The 22,310-nt window shown below is 32.7% G+C and overlaps 1 protein-coding gene across 4 annotated transcripts in view; it reads right to left on the bottom strand.

Moving 5' to 3' along the window:
* Window positions 1-22,310, bottom strand: part of LOC130673095 (uncharacterized) — a 332,376-nt gene that overhangs the window by 101,295 nt on the left and 208,771 nt on the right. For all 4 annotated transcript variants that reach the window (XM_057478008.1, XM_057478010.1, XM_057478011.1 and 1 more), the window contains 7 exons: window positions 12,703-12,951; window positions 8,163-8,277; window positions 5,504-5,766; window positions 5,138-5,425; window positions 3,418-5,062; window positions 3,187-3,290; window positions 2,418-2,807 (listed from right to left, as the gene is read on the bottom strand). In XM_057478008.1, coding sequence (XP_057333991.1) covers window positions 2,418-2,807; window positions 3,187-3,290; window positions 3,418-5,062; window positions 5,138-5,425; window positions 5,504-5,766; window positions 8,163-8,277; window positions 12,703-12,951 — 3,054 coding nt within the window. The remainder of the gene's footprint in view (window positions 1-2,417; window positions 2,808-3,186; window positions 3,291-3,417; window positions 5,063-5,137; window positions 5,426-5,503; window positions 5,767-8,162; window positions 8,278-12,702; window positions 12,952-22,310) is intronic.

Below are 22,310 nucleotides of genomic sequence, written 5' to 3'. Positions count from 1 at the left end.
ACAAAATTTATTCACTCATAATTGATATATTTTCTTTCTTGCCGCGCTCAATTATTAAGGACAAAATATCTACGACAAAATATCCACGTGAAAATATCTGCAGACAAAATATCTGCGGACCAAAATGTCCGTGGACAAAACATCCGCTGACAAAATATCTGTAGACAAAATATCTGTGGATAAAATATCCATATTTATTAGATAAATTTTTAAAAAATGCTCATTTATTATTATTATTATTATAATTTTTAAATTTTTATTGGCACATGATAATATATAACTGTTTTGGAGGAGGAATTTGAGGATGTTATCATGAAAATCCGGGTTCGACTCCTAGCTTGTTTCTGATATCAGAAATTCTTTTCAACATGATCTTTGCTTTCAATCAGTAAGGTAAGAGACCCAGTACCCGATCACTTATGTATTTGAATATCGATGTTTACTAAATTATAATAAATATAGATATACAAATACATGGAATGATCGGGTACTAGGTCTTTTACCTTAGAAAAACAGTGTCTTAAATGAATTTTTTAATACACTTATCTAAAAAATTAAAAGAACAAGAAAATTTTATAAATTTTTTAGTGATTTTTGGAAGGCTGTATTCTTGTAAATAAAAAAAAAAACCCCCGGATCTATTTTTTCCGAGATTCTATTATTATTAATAAATTGACGTTAATTTCGGTAAATATATGTATTTTTTGACTGATAATTGATCCCTAACTTACACTCATACTATTGTTATATAAGATTATTACTTTACACACGTAATATTGTTTTGTTTGGTTACTTTGTATGCAGACATTTCGTGTTGTTTATATTTTTTCCGTCGATATTTTGGCAGTAGATATTTACGTTTTTTGATATTTTGTCGTAGATATTTTTTCTGTAGATATTTTATTACGGAACCTTTTCTTTTTTCTTTTTCAGAGATACACGGAAAAAAATTAATCGTGAATGCAACATGATGCAGTCATGTTGCATTCACATGATGAAATCATGTTGCATTCACATGATTTGTCATGTTGCATTCACATGATAGTCATGTTGCGGTAACATGAGAAAATCATGTGGCATTCACATGATTTGTCATGTTGCATTCACATGATAATCATGTTGCGGTAACATGAGAAAATCATGTGGCATTCACATGATTTGTCATGTTGCATTCACATGATAATCATGTTGCGGTAACATGAGAAAAATCATGTTGCATTCACATGATTTCTCATGTTGCATTCACATGATAATCATGTTGCGGTAACATGAGAAGATCATGTTGCATTCACATGATTATCTCATGTTACCGCAACATGATTATCATGTGAATGCAACATGAGAAATCATGTGAATGCAACATGATTTTTCTCATGTTACCGCAACATGATTATCATGTGAATGCTACATGACAAATCATGTGAATGCCACATGATTTTCTCATGTTACCGCAACATGACTATCATGTGAATGCAACATGACAAATCATGTGAATGCAACATGATTTTTCTCATGTTACCGCAACATGATTATCATGTGAATGCAACATGACAAATCATGTGAATGCCACATGATTTTCTCATGTTACCGCAACATGACTATCATGTGAATGCAACATGACAAATCATGTGAATGCAACATGATTTCATCATGTGAATGCAACATGACTGCATCATGTTGCATTCACGATTAATTTTTTTCCGTGTATGAAAAAAAAAAATTATATGCCCTTATGGTTCATGGCCCTTATCTCGGAAACTATAAGGATGCATAAAAAAAATAAAAAAATTTCGATTCCATTGTTTTTATACTTCTAAATACAAAATACATCAATTAGCAGAAATTTTTTTTCAAAACGCCCTTATGGGTCCCGGGTGTTGTAAGGGCGAATCGATAATTATATCTTCATACTTGCAATGTGATATTCTAATTATAATCACTTATTATGGGCTTTCGCGAACTGAATTTATATAACAATACATAAAACATATGAATCCTGTCTGCCATTTTCTTACGAAAAAATATCTTCGGCCATAATGGCATCACGTGTGTTTAATAACTTTGTTCTATTCAAAAGAAAAAGCTTGTGGTTTATTGACTTTAGAGATAATCGTATCTACAGATCGAAAAAAAATAACAGTTTCACAAGCGTTTAAAGTTTAAACTGAGTATTTTTATGCTGCCATAAAAATAACATAATTTTTTTTATATTTAACCTCAAACATATTCATAAATATATAACATAAAGATATATTTGTTTAAAATAAAATTTCCCATAAAAAAGTAGTGAAATGTGGGTTTGATTCCCTGGAGCTCGAGAGAAATAATTTTTGTTTGTATGTTAAAAATAAATTTATGAATAATTTAAAAAAGTAGCGGTCAAGTTAAAAAAAAAGTAATTAAATTTGAGTACTAACGAGTGTCCGATGAAGTATAGATTTTTCTTCACTAAAGTCCATTGAATGGACCGAGGCGATAGCATCCCTGAGCTCTTTGGTGTCTTTAGTGTCTTTACATATTTTAGTTTCGATTTTAATCTTTGGTCTGCCGTGTCGTGCCCGTACTCTTCTATACTCATCCGGACATAATTTTTTCCAAAGGTAGTAAAATTGTGTGCACTGCTTGGCTGACTTTGTACATATATCACGTGCAATGCCGGAAAAGTCTTTGTGGTACTCGAGCAATCCTTGATAGAATGCTTCCATTTCCTGGGACGTCCACCGGTCAGATTCACGGCACTCGTAGCTCACTAGAGGATGTTGGGCTGGCAATGGCGGCGTTGGTCTCATAAGTTTTATCATCGCCTCCTTAACATTGTAATTATTTTTATAAATAAAAATACAGTAAAGGCTTTTAAGAATATTTTAATTAATTAGTTAACCCTAATCCCATGTCGCTGTTTTCAGCTCTCGTAAATTTTTAACGTGGGTAATTAGCGTCCGCCGCTTATTTAATTATGTTATTCTATAAGGAAAAATCTTAAAAAATTCGTAGATCTTCTTTGGACTCCTGACTGCGATAGAGTTGTTGTCAGCCTCGAAAATCCCTTTTTCGATAAACATTTTCATCGAAATTCGGAGGCATGTAGGCTGTTTACGGTAGAATATTTGAAAATTCATGGACACAAACGACCCATGTTCAACGGATTAGGGTTAATTAATAAGTGAATGAAGACTAAAAACTTACGTGAATATTTCCTTTACACATGTGCAAAAGATGCAGCGCGTATTCTTTGTTCCTACCACCACCAGGTACACTAGCACAACAAGCAAACTGCAGATACATTTCCACTGTAATTTGAGAAAAAAAAAATAATTAAAATTTTTATAATTTATTATTAATTAGATTTTACGGAAATCTTACGATTGTTTTTGTTCTCATGGTAGATTTTTTATATAATTTTAAAATTTTACGTACATTCATTGTCCGTTAGGCCATTAATTATGCCAGGATCCCACAGCAGATGATCAGTTTCTCGACCACCACGACCTCTCTCCTCACAACTGATTGCCGGTATCGCGGCCTGGTATCTCGTCCCGATGTTTATCCTCGGCGGAGGACAGTCATTACTCTGAGATTCATCGGAACTAAGCTCAGAATCTCTCTCATATTGATGTAGCCTCGCGTATAAGCCCGGACCAAGACGCGAGGGGTTAAGTATCGGCGGGGGAGTGTAACTGCTATCCCAGTGCCGATCGCAGGCACGTCTCAATCGAGACGGGTATGAATTTTGTGGATAACATGAGCTATCTATTCTCGGTCTTTTTCTGCTTTGCCTCAACGGACTGTTTGCTGGAACGTTGCCAGGACTAAGAAATATATCATCGTCCAAAAACTCCTCCTTTATCTGTTCAATTGGAATCGGCAGAGAATTAACTGCCGGCGCAGCTACTGGGGAACCAGCAACACCAACTTTCTGTAGTTTTATCGTGTTCTTGTTTGATGGGTGATTAATACTGGTTGCTTGTATTAAAAACTTTGCTGGGTTGATTGCCTGCTGCTGCTGCTGCTGATGGTGATGGTGATGATGGTGGTGGTGGTGGACGTGGTTATTAGATTGATGGTACTGTTGTTGGGCTGCTGCTGTTGTTGTTGTAGTCGTTCCGGTTGACACATTTATTCCTGGTTCAATCTTGGGCGTTGTTAAACGTATTTCTTTTCTAAATAGTGCAGCTGGGCTGAGTGCCGTAGCGCTGGCTTGAACAAGGACATTTGTCTTCTGAAGACCAGCAGTTTGAATTAATTTATACTCGCCATTATTATCAACAACAATACCAGCAAGACTTCCGTTGCCAAGTCCAAAGTCAACGAGATTTTGATTTGTTATCAATTTATAAGACTGAAATTCAAATTGTTTTCTACGAGTGGCGCCAAAATCTTTCGGACTTGATGACAGAAGTGGATCCTCAGAGTTTGGCATCATTTGATTCTGGAGAGCATGAGGAGAGACCGGAAAACCTGATGAAGAAAACGTTACCGGTCCAGGTGATGATACCGAAGAAGGAGGTAGTGAAGAGAGTGGTGACGGTGCTGGAGTTGCTGACAATGGACTTGGTAGGGGTGAATTTGGATTTGGTGAACTAGAACTGTAGAGATCGCTACCGCCACTGGCGCCACCGGTATCCGTTTCATTTTCTTCAGGAAGTACTGCATTTAGTGCTTCTTCAACAGCGGCCGCTGATGACAAAGTTGTTGTATAAAATGCTGCCGAGAGTGGAGATGACACTGGTCTTACTGCTTCCGGGTCATCTTCAGGACTGAGAAGTGGTAGAGTTCCCGACAAAAGTCCCTCTTGACTTGACGGTGGAGTGGGATAAGTAAAACTTGGACTGTCGTGTCGAGTGAGCGGTGAGGGCAAAGGTGACTGAGTTGGCAAAGTATGAGGGCTCTCAGTGTACTGAGCCCCGTAGGTGCTAAATTCCGCAAGTGAATCCGGAAGTGGTGAGTTCACTAGGGCTTGAAGATCGGGATTAACTGTATGCTGGCTTGTAAAACGATCTTCTAATGTTATATCCTGTAGCTGATCAGATGATTGCTCTTGAAGAAGACTAGCTGTTTGAAACTAAACATAAATAATAACAAAATATAATTATCTATTTACCTCAACCTGTCAAGACAATTTACGAGTTATTTTTACCTGGATAGAATCCAATTGACTTGCTTGCAAAAGCACCGAGTCCGGAACAGCGGTTACTTGTTGAAAGACTTCATCTTGCAAACTCGGACTAAAATAACCTCCGTCTTCAGAATAATTAGTTATTGTAAAGCCTTCAGTAACTCCCGGCTGGGGCTGCGGTTGTGTTTGAGCTTGACTCGACTGTTGAGACTGCTGATTGGCTATCGTTTGTAAACTAGATTGATAAGTAAGTTGAACCCGTTGACCGGGATCAGAAGTTGCTCTTTTTACTGTCATCTTAGTTGTACTCTAAACAATCATCGTCATCATCATCATTATCATCCATTACTCCAACAATAAATTGCAAAAAAAAAAATAAAAATTTACCTTAAGAATCATATCAGCAAGCGCTTGAGCTTGGGCTTGAGTCTGCGCTTCCTGAAGTTGTTTTTGAACAGTCGTATGCCCAACAGTAATGTTCGGTTGACGAAAATGTTCACTATCAGAAAGTCGCCTTATTTTCTCACCAGTCACCAAAGGCGGTGGAGCGGGAACGGCAAAATTTGTTTTACCAATCATGTGGTTCGATACATCTACAGAACTACTGAACACTGAATTAGTTCGTGATAGCCCTGCACTGGCTTCAGTTGCTAGAAAAGAAAATAAAAAAAAACATTTCATCCTCAATTAGTTTGTACCGGCAATTAATTTCTCTATCTGGCTGGAACTGCACATTATTATTATTATTTATAATTGTTTCTTTTGCTACTACTATATAGTTTTATCAATCATTAAGATAACTGAGAATCGATCGGTAGAGTGAACATGAACGGCTAAATGGTAAACGAGCAATGAGATGGAACAAGTCGATGAATTCAAACAAAAGACCTTTTTTAGTCAATTTTTTTATCTTTTTTATCGAATACTGAATTTTATGAGCTTCGTCTTTATTATGAATCGTTGGCAGGCTTTGTTTTCGCTACGTTAATAATACAGAAGAAATAAACGATAAGAAAAAGGGATGAAAAATGTATATATATATTTATATATAAGGATGAGAATGTTGGTTCATTAATAAGTGGAAGTTACGTAGACTTTTCTTTATCCTGCTAATGATCGACAGAAATTTAATGTAGTTCTTTGTTGAATAAGTTTGAATTCTAAGAGAAAGTATATATTTAAGTAATCTTCTGAGTCTATGACAAATATTAAGGGAGAGAGGGGAAAAATTAGACATCATTATTTAACAAAAAAATTTTTAACTTTCCGCTATTAAAAATGCAAATTTTCAAAAAAATGGAAGTTATTGGTTTCGGTCCGATTTTCGAAAATCGAGTTTTCATCAGATGTCGACGTTTTGAGGTCCTAGGAAGCTAGTCTGACTATTTCCGGATGGACGTCCGCGTCCACGCGTGTGTGTGTGTGTGTGTGTGTGTGTGTGTGTGTGTGTGTGTGTGTGTGTGTGTGTGTGTGTGTGTGTGTGTGTGTGTGTGTGTGTGTGTGTGTATATGTAAACTTTTTTGTCCGACGATATCTTTAATCAACCAATTCGAACGTTTTTGGTGACAATCGAAAAAGCTCGCCAAGACTTAAAGTTGATTAGATTTGGAGTCGATAGGTCATGTAGTTTACAAGTTATACGAAAAATAAAAATACAAATTTTTTTTTTAGTTTTTTTGCGTATAACTCATAAACCACTTGCTCGATTCGCCTCAAAATGTAATCAGTTTTAAGTCTTAGTGAGCTTTTTCGATTGCCACCAAGAAGGCTCGAATCGGTTGATTAAAGATATCGTCGGAAAAAAATTATTTTTTTTTCAGTGAAATGTGTGTTTGGACGGCCTAACAGTTTTTTGAACTCGAAAACAGCGGGAAGTTTTGGGACTGGCCCGCAGGGTCAGGTGGTTTTCAGATGTTTTTTCTAAATGTTTATAATTAGTCTCTAAAAAGTAAGGGGTAGTCTGGTCATTCTGAGTAGTGCGAACATTTTAGAATTTGGACGAAAAATATTTTTTGTGTTCTTTTGTAAAATAAATTAAATGTCAATATTCAAGTCATGTGTGATAGTTATAGAATATTTATTTAAAAAATTTACGAAAAAATTTAATGTCAAATGATTTTTTTTAAAGTTCATTCAATCTCAAGTTATCTTTTTGTCATCACACTGTAAAAAACCGGGAGTGAATTTGTAGTAATGATGGATTTTAATTAAATATCAATTCACTCCGTCACACAGAGTTCTGGAGTTTCAGAAAAAATCACTCCACATACGGAGTAAATAGGAAGTTTGTTATTCTCGCGGAGTGATTTTAGAGTGAACTGGATTTTGTTTAAATTCGCATTCTCTCCGGTTCACAATTTCAATATTAAAATACTCTCCTTCAGAGTGAATTTTACTCCAAGCGGATTAAATAAATATACAGTCATCCGCTCCGCATTTATTCCAGATTTAATCCGCAAATTTGTTACAGTGTAAAAAGTAATTTAGATAATAAACACGAAAAAAATTCCTTGTCAATATTTCAAAATGGTCATACTAGTACAAGAGACCAACTCACCCCGTATTTTTTTTATTTTTATATATTTTATTTTGTACTTGTAACTAGCTGGCCATTTAATAAATTAAAAGCTGATCACTAATAGATTATAGAGATAAATTTTTTTGCCTCGAACTGGCTGAGCAAAGTATTGATGAAAGTTAGTGGTTAGGGTGAGTGTGAGTGATCGTTAAGGATTTTTACAAATTGCCAATTATCGATTGTGGATAGATAAATTAATTTACATAGAAGCTGAAGAACCACATTTGATTTCTCGAATGGATATGGAGGTTGTGAAATTAACGGAGATATTCAAACGTCAACAGTGAAAGAGAAGAGAATGTTTGGCTGGTTTTTTGTTTGTTTTACAGCTAGATTGTACGGTGGAAATCTCCATGGTTAAAACTCAATTCTGACGCTGGTTTTCTTTACACTAGAATTCTGTGATTTAACGTAAAACGGAGTAGGGAAAAAATCCACAAATGGTTTGATGGTGAATTTAAAATTTACCTGTACTTCTCTTCTGAATTATTTTTTCCTCGATGAGCGCACGGACATTGACGGAAGCCGTTTGAAGTGGAGGTCCTGGAGTTTCTTTTTTTTCGTTTTTCTTATTTTCCCCATCCTAAACATAATTTAACAGTATTAGTTATTTTAGAAAGGAAAATAATAAGGCTAGAAAATACCAAAAATAGTTATAGAAAATACATAGAAATTTATGTTGCTAAAAAATATCACTTGAACACAAGCCAGTTTTTTTCATAATTTGTAACTGTTATGTTTTTTTAAAAAAAAACTCCTTGATACACTATCGAAGTGCAAATTTGTCGAAATTAGACTTTTCGAACTTCGAGCGTTTGTAGAATTCCTTCTTTAAAAGATAAGATCATACAATATAAACATTTTTTGTTCCTTATATTCTTTTATGTCAGAAAAAAAATCAATAAGCTCCCGAGTTAAAGTATTTTTTCTTAGAGTCAAAATTTTAGCGTAAGACGACGTGGCGGAATATGACCATGTCTTTTAGAACCTTTATGGCTATTTGCGAATAGATCTTTTGACGTTCATTGATCAGCTTATCTTAGAGATAACCTCACACAATGCATACGTTTTTTTTGTTCAAGGCCATTCTTAGACAGTACCCTCCACGGCTGCGTAACATTTGACCCGACGACAAAATACCCGGAAACCAAAATACCCGAGACAAAATAACCGTGAATCAAAACACCCGACGACACAATAACCGCGACAAAATACTCGCAAGTCAAAATATCTATGAATAAGATACTAACAGATGTGAAATATCTTAAAAAATCGAAAAGATAATTAAATAATTGTGTGAAATTAACGATACGTGATCAAATTTAGAAAAATAATACACAGACTTGCAATAGTATTGTGCCGTTTTTCCACGGGTTTTGTGTGTGTGTAATTACTGAAATATATTAATGCACACGCGTGCAATAGTACATACCCTTTTTTCACACGTTTTGTGTGTGTAAATACAAAAATATGTAAATGCACCCGCTTGCAATAATATTGTGCCGTTTTATCGCAGATTCTTTTTTTCGATTATTTTACCACTGAGTCATTTTTTTTAGAAATATTTTGTCATGTAGATATTTCGTTTAAAAATATTTCATCATGAGGATATTTTGTCTGGTGATATTAACGTGTGTCACCTCTCAACAGGACCGCGGGTAATTCAATTTATGAATATATATATTATCAAGTAATATATGCATTCAAAATGATAGATACATTTATTAATAACGTAAAATATTTCAATTTGCGAGTATTTTGGCATTAGGTCAATTGTCGTGTTACCTCCCCCCCTCACTTTTTAAGAATTTTCAATGACTTTGAACTGTCATAAGCGTATCAGAATTTTATCAATTAATTAAAAAAAATTAGAGCATGAATTGAAAAAAAGACTACGTAGTGGCAATTTCGCCGGGATATAGATTTAAAAAAAATTACCTAGAGTTGATATTAATTGGGAGTTAAATGAAATTTGTTACATGAATTTCAGTTAAATCTTCATGTCAATTTTATAATACGAATTTTCAAATTTTTTAGGCTGAAATTTATTCAAAAAATTTTGTTTAACTCCTAATTGATAACAGCTGTAAGTAATTCTTTTACAATTCTATATCTCGGCGGAATTACTTCTACGTTGTTCTTTTTACCATTAAAGTTTCAATTTTTTTTTTTTTAATTAAGTAATTAAATTTCAATACAGTTATGACAATTGAAAGTCATTGAATATTTTTAAAAAATGGGGGGGCACTGTCTAAGAATACCCTTAATTGTTACTTTTAGCGCTTTTATCGGAAATTACTGTAAATTAAGTACTAAATTAACTTGGTAATTATTAATTTGTTGATACTTATCAGTTTATCACTCGCATTGATCCTTACAGTGACAACTCACCAGAGATTATAGGCTTTACCCTTAAATTAATACCTCGGACAAAGATTGAGCTACGCTTTAGTTAAACTAATCACTAAGAGAAGCTAATCGAGGCATTTGATTATCTCGAGATTTGTGATATGGAATTTTGGACCTCCTTTCCGATACTACACTCTCATCCAATAAACCAGCTTCCAACTATCGTTAGTTTAAGACTTGAGACCCATGATTAGAGATAGTTTGACTTGTTCAAGAGTCACCAAGAATCCTAAAAGCTAAGGGCTCTGACGAATAATTTAATGCCGTTATTATATTTATAGCCTAGCAACCCTTAGCCAGAATAAGCTCTCGTGATTAATAAAATTCGGCCAATACCAAGCCAATAACTTGGTAACTATATCTGTAAGTCGATCGATAGTTGGTTTATGTCCTACGTCCTGGCCCTACGTCCGACTTGGATACATCACGTACGAAATTGAACTCTGTCTTTGACGTTGCACATCCGCGGCTTCATGAATATTGAACGAGGGACACTAATACACATTGATTGAGAATCCCAGTGGTTCACTCGTCAATCCGAACTACTATTTGAATGCTTCAGTATCCAACCAACCAACTCCTATTCAGCATCATCATCAAACTATATTACAACTAGTCAGCAATATATCAGAGTATCCGCGTAGTAAAATCTATATCCAATAAAAAATTACTGACCGCCTGCACATTATAATCAATCATGTTTTATTAAACGCAAATGGATAAATGGATAAGAAATAAAAATAAAAAAAAAAGTAAATTACCGAAATGGTTGGTAGTAAAAATAGTGTGTACGCAAGTAGAGAAAAGCTTCACGTAACCAGTCAGATTCAATCTGCATAATGGGAAAAGCTTGAGACAATGTTTGTTCAGAGCCTTTTCACTCCTTCCTCATCTCTTTTATCCTCCTCTTTCTCACTCAGTATATCTGGCCTTTTCAGTGTTTCTACCGAGCGAGAACGAAAGAACTTGTTAATGGGTTCATTTCGATTCGATCATCGCCTTATCTTTCTATCTTCCGAACCCGGTAGTGCTCTTAGTACTGTCATTTTCTTTGGAACCTCCAAACCTCTGCCCCAATTTATTCCCTCTTTCAATTCCTATCTCTATCTCTACAACTTTTATCTTTCCCCGTATTCCCAAGCCTATTTCAACTAAGTACAATCTTTAAATGTCCTCCTACTGTACCAGATTTAATAAAAGCTATAACTTTTTTTTCTCTATTTCGTAGCAGACTGTCGACATTTTTAATCATCAACTTTTTTATTATTTATTATATACATATATAAAGTTAAAAGTAACACTTCCGTTATAAGTCGTGCATTCTTGTGACATATTTTTTACCAACACAACGTCTTGTTAAAAAACGTTTCAAGTAGATATTCGCTTGGCTCTTCAATCTTATTATCACTCTGCTCGACGATGTTCAACAAGACTGTGATTTTTACTCCTTTCCGTTTCGCTTCACTCCTATCCGCTTGCCAAGAGGTTTTACTTGCTTTACTTATACATTATTTTTTATTTATTATTTCATGAAAAATTACTTCTTTCATACAGGGTGGCTACAAAGAAATCATTTCAAAATTCCCTGATATTTCCCGGTTTTCCAGTAAATTTTTTCACATTTTTACCTGATTTAGAAATTTTATTCGTATCATTTAGATATTCAAAGTTTTTATTATATTTGCATTTTTAATAATTAAATTTGATAATTAAATCATGCAAGAAACCATTAAAATAGCAATAAAATAAAATAATATTGCCTACTTTTGATTATTCGATGTTCAAAATGTATAAGTTAAAATATTTAATAAGAAATTTTATGATTTAAATAAATTCAAAACACACTGGTTAAAAAAATTAAGGGATATTAAAAAAATTTCAAATTTTTTAGTAATTTTCAACAGTTTCTAACTCGAAGGAAAATGGTCGTACAATAAAAATAAAAAATCAAACTGTAGCTTCAAGTGTCTAGTTTTCTGATCTGGGTCTTTAAATTTTTTTATTATCTACGGTTCCGGAGCAATCAAAAATCAATCATAATTATCGAAAAAAATTTATTGAAGTTCGAAGACCGTTTTTAAGACGAGTAAAAATTTGGTAAATTTCTTTTTCGATAGTTTTCTTAGGATTACTCCGGAACCGCCCATAATAAAAACATTTAAAGACCAGATTAGAAAACTCGACACTTAAAGCTATAATTTGCCTTTTTTGTTTTTGTCGTATGACCATTTTCTTTCGAGTTACAACCTATTGAAAATCACTTTAAAATTTGAAATTTTTTTAATATTCCTTAATTTTCATAACTAGTGTATAATTTAAAAATTTTTTAATTTTGAACTGTTACAATTTAATGCCCAGATACTTTTCAAAATTCCCTGACATTTCCATGATATTTCCCGGCTGCATTAAATTCCCTGATAATTCCCGGTTTTCCCGGTTCGTAGCCACCCTATTCATAGTAAATATATATATATATATGTACGAGACTTTATTATTATAAATACAACATTTAAGAATTTAAATTACAGCATTTAATGATTTTAATTAACTGCCCTCTCATAACCAAATATTTGTTTCATAAAATATAAATTATGTTTACCTTTTTAAAGTAACCGCCGTGCAGCCTCATGTGACCGTTGAGGGCTGGAATATTTTTAAATTGACGTCGACAGAGGCTACATTCAACGAGTTTTGATTCCGTTTGTGGTTTGTTACTAGGAGTACTTCCAGGTGATGAAGAATTTGCTGGTGATGGACTAGCTTTACCTGCATTACCTGAATTTCCTGGTGAATTTGCTTGCTGGGATTGTTGACTATGGGATACTTGGGCTGATTGCTGCGTTTGTTGCTGAAATAAAATACCAGGTAAGTTTATATAAAAATAATATACGGTATAATACTCAATGTCACTAGTTGTCTACGATATTTTGTATAATGATGCTCAAAATTAAAACGCCGTTAAATTCCTAAAGTCGGTGTCATGCAGTCGCAATTGTTCTGATAATTTGTTTTTATGAAAATCAATTTGAAATTTATATTGTTCAATTTATTTATTCAATTATAAAAAAAATTAATGAGCTGCTTATTTAATTAATTATTAAAAATTGAATTAAATATTTCTTCATTTAATCGAAATTAAAATCATTTCTTTAATTTATTGTTTTATTAATTAGCAAACATTAACACTAACCTAATAAAAAGCCTTATACATATTTTATGTAATTAAAAAAAAAGGTTCTAAACTTAAGGTGACGCATGATGATGATCTACACTAGTCGTTTGCTGTTAAATTTGAAGTGCATGTGCAATTAAGAGAATTTTCTTTGCCAGTGATTTAGCTTTGAGTAAAAATGAATTCACCCTGGTAACATATCTTGAACATTTCGATAACTTGGATTATAGAGTAGGAATATATATCACGCCCATTTTTGTCAAATTTTGAGGTAGAAGAATGCACTAGTGCTTTAAGAAATTTTAAACACTGCATCCGACCAATCAGAAATGATCAGTGTTTAATGAAAAAACTTATGAGTCCGACGTTAGGCATTTAACGACGTTTATTTCGACCATGTATTATATAAATATATTTAATTAACAGAATAAGATCTATAAAATATGTGTATTTCTAATAAGAGACACTTGAGTAGTATTCGTAGCCGCTTCAAGGCTTCGTCTTGTCAAAGAGAACTTAAGTACGTTCTCTATTTCCATTTAATTTTCCTTTTTCCTCGGTCTTATTGCTCTCAACCTCGTTTTGTTAATCTATCTTTCTCATTCACCGTCTATGATCATTCTTACTCAACATCGGTCTCAACTCAGCATTCCAAGAAATTACCCCTAGTAGAAACTCGAAGCATAGTAAACTCAAGGAACGAGGGATAATAATATGGCAATGTAGAACGCGGAATTCCGTCGTCCTTTAGTGTAAGGTACTTCTCAACTATAGAGTTCTAAAGCCTTGCTTTTCCTCAGCAAGCTCACTCCATAATTCTACCCAGCCCTCATTCACCCTCATCCTTACCTTCATCCTTACACTAACCCTCACCCTCACCCACACTTACACCCACTCTCGCCTTGCCTTTATTCCAGTACACGTCAAGGCATTGTGCGACTTGTACGGAATGGCAGCACCTTGATTCGTAAGGAAACTGCTAACTACAGATCGACAATAATTTCTACCAATCCTGTAATTTTGAAATTTCTTGTAAACAAGAGACAGTAAAACCACTTTTGAATTATTCAATAAAACTATTAGTGCATGTGAATTAAAGGTACATAAATTTAGCAAGGAAACGTTAATTAAGAAATACCAGATGTATGTCTATTGCATACAGGAAATAAAGTAGTTTAAGGTTATATCTTTATATATATATATATATAGAGAGAGAAAGAGAGCAGCGTATGAAGGGATAAATATCTGACGGTAGTGAAATACAAGTGGACCATCATAATGATAAAGTTGAGTGTATTCTCTGGAGGTTAAGTCGTGGCTAAGGCACCTGTCGGAGCTGGTTAGATCGCATTCTCGCCAGCAACACTAGCATATCTCCAGTCTAATTTGGATAACTAAAGCGAAGTGGTAATTTTGCAGTTGACAATTCCACCGAGACGGGAATAATAACACTGCGAGTACCGGCAGTCCGGTTGGCAGGTGGTAAAAGGCCGTAACTCTATCGCTGGGTTATATATATAGATGTATATATGCTCACTACTACTTTTAGAGGTGAACAAATAACTTTGGACGCCAGTGAGCTGGCAACTGAGATGGGAAATAAGTCGATGGAAGGTTGCTATAGAGATGTAGGGAGTGAGTTTCTTGTTCTCGCTATCCATTTTACTGGAGAATATCTCCAGGTGGATTTCCCATTGGATCGAGAACTTTGCGCCTAGACATCAGCTAACTAGATTACTTGAGACAGATGATAAAATTTATCCTTCCATGACTATTGTTTATTATCGTAATATTCTTCAACAGATATCTATGTATATCTATAAATACTTTTTTTTTATTATTTGGGAAGTAATAAAAATAGGTCTTGCCTTTTAAAATTGTAAGTCTAGGGACTTAAAATTGGGTGCAATAAAGGAGAGTATTAACTGGCAATTGCCAAGTAGGAAAATCTAGCGGTCCAACCTTGGGTGTAAGTCTGGTTCGATGGAATGGGAAAAGGGGGATAAGTTATCGCTCGACTGTGGCATGGTCACAGGTGCAGGAAATCGTCCTGTGTTCTCTCACGAGTGTTCCCCATTGCTTTACGAGTTAAATCCCAAAAGCGAGAGTTGCAATTCCGACAAACTTTAGAGCCAAAGGAGAAAAGTCACTCTATTGATCATTTGATAATTTTTTTTTTTTTGTGGTTTAATATACAACTTTTTTTTAATGTTATTTATATATCAGAGACTTCAAGGTACCATTTTTTTTTTTATTCCGTCCAATGTAATAATTTTTTATAGTACGCTGCAGTAACGACACTAGTCGACTATGCTTTACCCGTAGGGCGGTAACTCTGTCATAAAACGTCCCGGAAAGAGCTCAAAACACGCTTGGGGTAGTCCGGAACACGAACAGCACAGAGAGTACTGCTCTTTTTTTTTTCACTTTTTTTTTTTTTTTGTTAGCTTTCTCTGTCTATTACCGTAGCTGCTGTACTGGATGGTCACGAGTTGTAGGTATACGCGCGCGCGAGTAGATATAACGAAAGAGGGATGAGGAGCCTCGTAATTACGTTTCGTCGCTCGCCACCCCCGATGGTTTTCCTTTGTTACATTAGCCAGTCCCCGTTCCAGTTTCGCAAACTGGAGGATGTATAGTCCGTTCTTTAGCCAGAGGAAGCGAGGAGCCATTTTTTTATTTGCTTTTTTTTGCGCCTCTCTCATTACGAATGAGAAAATATAAAAAAAAGAAATTAAATAAAGACTTTTTATGAATCATCGGGTAGAATTAACATAATAGATTGACGATAGCGGGAAATAAATTATTTTTGTATTATTTAAATTATGAATGCATTAATAAAATGGAGGAGAGCTGATTGATATTGAGTTTAAGGTTATAATTGTTTTGAGCGAAATGAATAAATTGATGGATTGAAAATAATGTAAATTAAGCGCTATCCATTAATTCGTAGAATAGACGAAAATGACAAGTTGCTAGTGAAGACTCGTGTATAGACTGATGGAGTACATGGGCATGCGGGTACGAGTAATGGAAACAGAATGGGATAATTCTCTGGAGATCGTGGACGAACGCGGTAATTGCGAATAATTGCATTGTCTTCGAGTCGCTCGCTCGACTTGCTTGCCACGCCGCTCATTGGAGACTGAATTGCTTTGATACGAATTAAGGACTAGTGGTTACCAATTCTCTATTGAGTTCTATATATATTTATTGTTCAATTTCTATCATTGTTGATATTTATTGGATTCGAATACGACATACATTGAAAACCAATGAATGTAGGTACTATGCAGGGGGAAATCATTTTCTGGTTTTTTATATTTAGTAGTTCGATGAAAATATTTTTATTGTTGAGAGAGGACAATTCGAGATATTATTGTCTGAAATATAATCGTTAAAATAGACATAACATTTTTCATGTTATTATTTTTGTTATAAACTTTTATTGAACATTAATATCTGCTGAAAAATGTAACGAAAATATTGTCATGTAGGTTTTTCTAAATTTTAAAATATTTAATGTTCAAATATTTCATACTGGGAACAAAATTTTTAAGCTTTTTTTTACATTCCGAAATATTAAAGGTACATAACAAATGTACAGAAACTTATTTATAGAGAATTTAATTTTATACAAAAATTTTATGATACATTTTTATTATATCTAATAATTTAGTCTAAATTTGAATATAAAAATTAAAAACTTTTTCTACAATTATTATTTTCAAATTCATAGACCGATTATTGAAAATTTCGATTTTGAATAAACTATCAAAATTACCGAAAAAAACGTATAGGAACTTATATATAGAAAATTAAATTTCCTAGAAAAAGAATCTGACAAACAATTGACTCTGTGGGCCAACCCCAAAACTTTCTGCTGTTTACGAGCTCTCTGAGTTCGAAAACGTTACCATTGGTAAACTTTGGAGCTCTTGGAGCTCAAGAAACGGCTGGACCAAAAATATATACATTTTGTTGAGACTTAGATTTGATAAAAAATAGGAACAAATTAATCGAGCGATTCACGAGTTATGCAACAAAAACTTAAAAAAGAAATTTATTTTTATTTTTATTTTTTGTATATCTCGTTAACTACTCGACCGATCGACTTCGAAATCTATTCAGATTTGAGCCCTTTCATAGTCAGAATAGCTTTTTAGAACCTCAAAAACTCGAGATCTAATGAAAACTCGATTTTCGAAAATCGGATCGAAACCAATAACTTCCCTCTTTTTGAAAATTTTCAATTTTAATAGAGAAAAGTTAAAAAAGTTTAGATACTTTTTTTATATACTTCCAATAGTTCAGTTAAAATTTTAGTTTAAAAATTATCAGTTTTTTTTTTAATTCTTTTTTATTCCGTGTCAAAAAAATCGAACAGCAAATCTGTGAAATTAAACTCTAATATAGAGTATTTACTTAATGAAATACCCTGATTATATCTCATGTTTCTCTTTCTGATATCGTTTATGTTCGATTGGAAACTATGAATTGGTATGAACTCGAAGTAAATCTTGGATCTATCTAAAACCAAATGTCTTCCCGGTTTAATTACTCTACGAGTCAAGAAGTTTAATGGAAATCGCGGTTTACACAGGATGAGGAAAGTCCAAGTAAGCTCGAAAACTAAATAGAAACCTTTTCACCCTGTATAATACTGTTAAGCTAGAATTAACAATCACAAATCACGATATATGTCTATACCTCTATATAGTACTATATTAATTTAATCCTTGAATAAATATATATCCATATATTTATTATTATTGAGTCTCATTTTAATGGAAAAACTTATTCGTGTGCTTTTATTACATGAAATTTTAGAATTTTTATTATTAACTTATTTTACTTTCATCCTTTTCTTGTTCATTGACAAAAGAAGAAATTACGAGATAGAGAAAAAAAAAAGCCCGAGGCAGAGCGATAAGAAAATGTACGACTGGGTTGTTCTTTAGTATTAGATTAAATAAAATAAAGCATTCATGCACATAGCGAATAAAAATGGTACGGGAGCTTTTCTTACATCATTCTGAGAATAAAAGAATGAGAGTTAAAAATAAAAATAAATAAATATAAAATAAAAATAAAAAATATAACATTCAGTTAGTCCAGGTCGTCTTTCTTTACTTAGATTCTACACAGTCTCAAATCAAACGTACTATTTCTTCTTCATTTCTGAGCAACGTTTATTCCATTTCTGTTTTCTATTGATACAGGATCAACAATGTATCTTGTATTTTATTCCTGTATTGTATGTTTATTTTTTGTTATTTTTTTTACTTTTTATTTCTTTGTTTCATCATCGAGGATTTCTAGAAAAATAATATCAAGGCCGGATGTTTTCTCAGCTTCACAACTCACAGTACACACCAATGTAAACCTACCCGTAGTATTTTATTCCGCGAGCTTTTCTTGTTTTTACTAAAACTCAAACGATGACTTTTTTTTACCTCTTTTTATAAAACTAAAGACCTTGGGCGATTGAACAACAATAAGCACATAAAACTTGATCTTCGCTTGTCTCTCATTTATAAATTTTAAACTTTTTTATGCAGATTCCTTCAGAAATTGGACTATTGCAATGGGTCTCATGATGAAATTATCAAAGAATTTCGTCATCACATGTCTTATTTTATATAGTAGAGTCAAAAAATACCATCCACTCAAAAGTTCATTTATATAAAATTTTTGAGCGACATTTAAATATTCAAATTTTGGGCTGAAATCTTCAGCATAGTCATGAATTTACAGATATTTACAGATATAAACTATGGCTGCCCGAGAAAGGAAAAATTTAGAAACAAAAAAAATTGGAATTTCAATCATCTTTGATACTTTCAAAATTCGTGAGCGACCTCTTAATAATTTTTCATTAAGCTGATTTTTGGAGGAGCTTCTTAAAACGTCTTAAACTCGAAAAAAAAATAGTCGGTTTTTTTGGGTCACCCTAAAACATATATGTACGATATAACGCGCCTTGTAATCACGATAGTACCCACAATTCTTAACATATTTTCATGAAATTTTATACACTCATTTGTTGAACATTTGCCTTGCTCAAGTTCGAAGATGAGCCCAATCGGTCGATTAGTTTAAAAGTCGTGGAAGTTTGAATTTTTTTTTTATTTTCATAAAAATGAATTTTCTGGCTTTATCCATAAATAATACTTTTGGACCGAAACTGATAACTTAATTCTGTAAAATGTATCTTAAAGTTCGTATGATTAGCTTTATTTTTCACGATGTTACTTGTTTTTTTAAAAATCTTTTCCAACAATTTGATGATCTCAAAAATTTCACAAAAAATTCAAAAAGCTTCTTTTTGCAGCTCTGTCTTTTAGTAACTTCTGATCGATAAGGCATAGCTCAATTTCTTGAAATTCATATAATGTAGCTTGTAAAATCAGTATAAATTGTACTACTGTAGCGTATTTTTAATTTAGTAGTTCGTTTTTTATGAAGTTTAACAAATATTTGTATTTAAATAAAAAATTTACCATTCTATTCCGGATAAGGCCAGATGGCTCTTTTTTTTCTAAAATATTGTGTACTCAAGTTATCTGAGGGAATCGTAACTAAGAGAATATAGTCATTGGTTTTATTTTATTATTATTATTATTATTTTTGTTTTACTGGACAGTATACGTATATAATGTTATTTAAAGTCTACGAGTGACATTAAATGTTGCTGAACGTCTTTTCACAGCGGTGAAGCCATGTGTAAAATGTAATAGTGACATTATCTCCAGATGGTGCATTTAGGTGCATCATTAAATTTTACATTTTACACATTGTAATTTGTACTTTACTTTATTCCGTAGTTATCATTTTTTCAGTTTCTTGATATAAAAAACAAGATATTTATTACATTGTAAAAAATTTGCGAAGTGAATGTAAGCGAATGATTTATTATTTATTTAATCTTTTCGGAGAGAAATTCACTTCAAAGGGAAATTTATTTTAACATTAAAACTTCGGATCGGGTTGAAATAAAATCCCCATAACTCCAAAATAATTCCACCGAAGAAAAAATTTGTTATTTACTTCGTATGCGGGGAGTTTTTTTTTTAAACTTCGGAACTTTGAGCGGCAGAGTGGATTCGAATTGAAATTAAATCCATGTTCACTCCCGATTTATTACAGGGAATCCCAAACTGATCAGTCAAAGTAGTGAGGGTAATTAAAAATTTTTAGTAAAAATAAATTCATTATTATAATGTAGTCTATTTAACCCCAGAGTCAGTTTTTTTCTTCTTGTTAATTAAATAATTGGCAGATAAAAACATCGCGAAGAAAAAATTATAGTAACGGTTCGTAGTACGAATATGAAATATCAACCCATGACGTTATGGTAGTAATTACTTGGAATTATGGAATATACGCTCATAATTTCTGGGATAAGTTTTCATAACTATGGGAACGATTCCTATAATTATGGTAATAGTTCCTATATCGTATGGTAATTAAATTAACGCAATGATTACCGTACTCATGGTAATATTTATCATAGTCACACAGTAATAAATCCTATATCCACATTGGAACGGTTCCTAAGTGCGTATGGGAATAAACCCTTTCATCAAAGTAATCGTTCTCATAATATATGTAAAATATTCCCATAATATTATGGTAATGATTTTCATAATATGAGGAATTTCGAAACGTTATGGTAACTTTGACCATACAGTATGGAAATCGTTACCATAATGACATAGGAATTATTGCGATAGTTTATATGGGTGCCATTCCTACAATCGATAGTTGAAGAAAACCCATTACCATACGATATGGGAACCATTCCCATAATATATTATAGTTATTACCGTATATTTTTCTCTGATTTGAAGAAACTATTTTTTTTTTAAATAAATCAAGAAAAAAGGAATAACAAAAAATTAAAGTGAAAATCAATTTTTTTTTAATTTCTTTGAATAGTTTCGTTTTACTTTAAAAATTATTTCTTACAATTTAAAATGCTTCTATAGATCACTAAACTCACTAATTTTTGTTTTAAAATATGAAAAAAATAGTATATTATCGCATTGAGTGGAAGGTGCTTTCGACAACGAATGTGATTGGTTCACGGGCCATTAGGCGAGAGTTGCCAACACACGAGTGTCGAAAGCCTTTCCTACTCAATACGTTACAATAGTTTTTGCATCAAATGGTAAGAAAGAATGTCTTTTATTGGTAAAAAAAGGACACTACAATAAATTTAATTTTTTAGTTAACCTAAAATAATACACGGAAAAAAATTTTCGTTAAAAATTACCGTTAAATTCACTGTAATCGTGGGACATATTGTGGTGATCTTATTTATTACCATTTTCAAATTAAAAATTACGGAAAAATTAATTTTTTTTGAGGTTAGACTTCATAAAATTTACCGAAAACCGAATAAAATTTACAGTATACTACGTTAAAATTTGTTGAAAAAAAGTTAAAAATTATCTTCCTTACCGACAAATGATTAGGTCGTGCCATTCATCCCACGATTACAGTGAATTTAACGATAATTTTTTAAAAAAATTTCTTTCCGTGTATTAAATTGTATTAATATAAAATTAATTTCTGAATTATTTCTGATACAAAAGATTATTAAATAATAATAGTAACAATTACATGTGATTTAAGTGATTTTTATAATAATTTATAATTATTTTTATTATTTTCAACATATAGGATACTCAGTAAAAATAACTAGAGTTTCAAGTCAGGTTCATATAGTGAATTGTGCATGATAATTAAATACAGTAAGATGATTTTCAATAGTCTGAACCTTTCCGTTGTCTTAGCTTGAGACGGCTGTTCATTAGGTTTTCTGCTGGATCGTTTAGTGACTAATAAATAGTATATCTATGTAATAAGTGTAGATTTGTCATATTTTTCACAAACAATGTGGACATTCTTCGCGATATTTATTCTTTGAAGTGTCATTTTTAACCAATCAAAGACGTGCTTTCTTATCATGAGTTGCAAAAAAATTTTTTTTTAATGGCAATTAACAGTTTATCTTATTTGGTTTGCAT

Source organism: Microplitis mediator, chromosome 8 (genome assembly GCF_029852145.1).
Source record: "Microplitis mediator isolate UGA2020A chromosome 8, iyMicMedi2.1, whole genome shotgun sequence".
Taxonomy (NCBI): Eukaryota; Metazoa; Arthropoda; class Insecta; order Hymenoptera; family Braconidae; genus Microplitis; species Microplitis mediator.
Note: the sequence above shows the minus strand (reverse complement) of the source record. Positions and strands in the feature narration are given on the sequence as shown.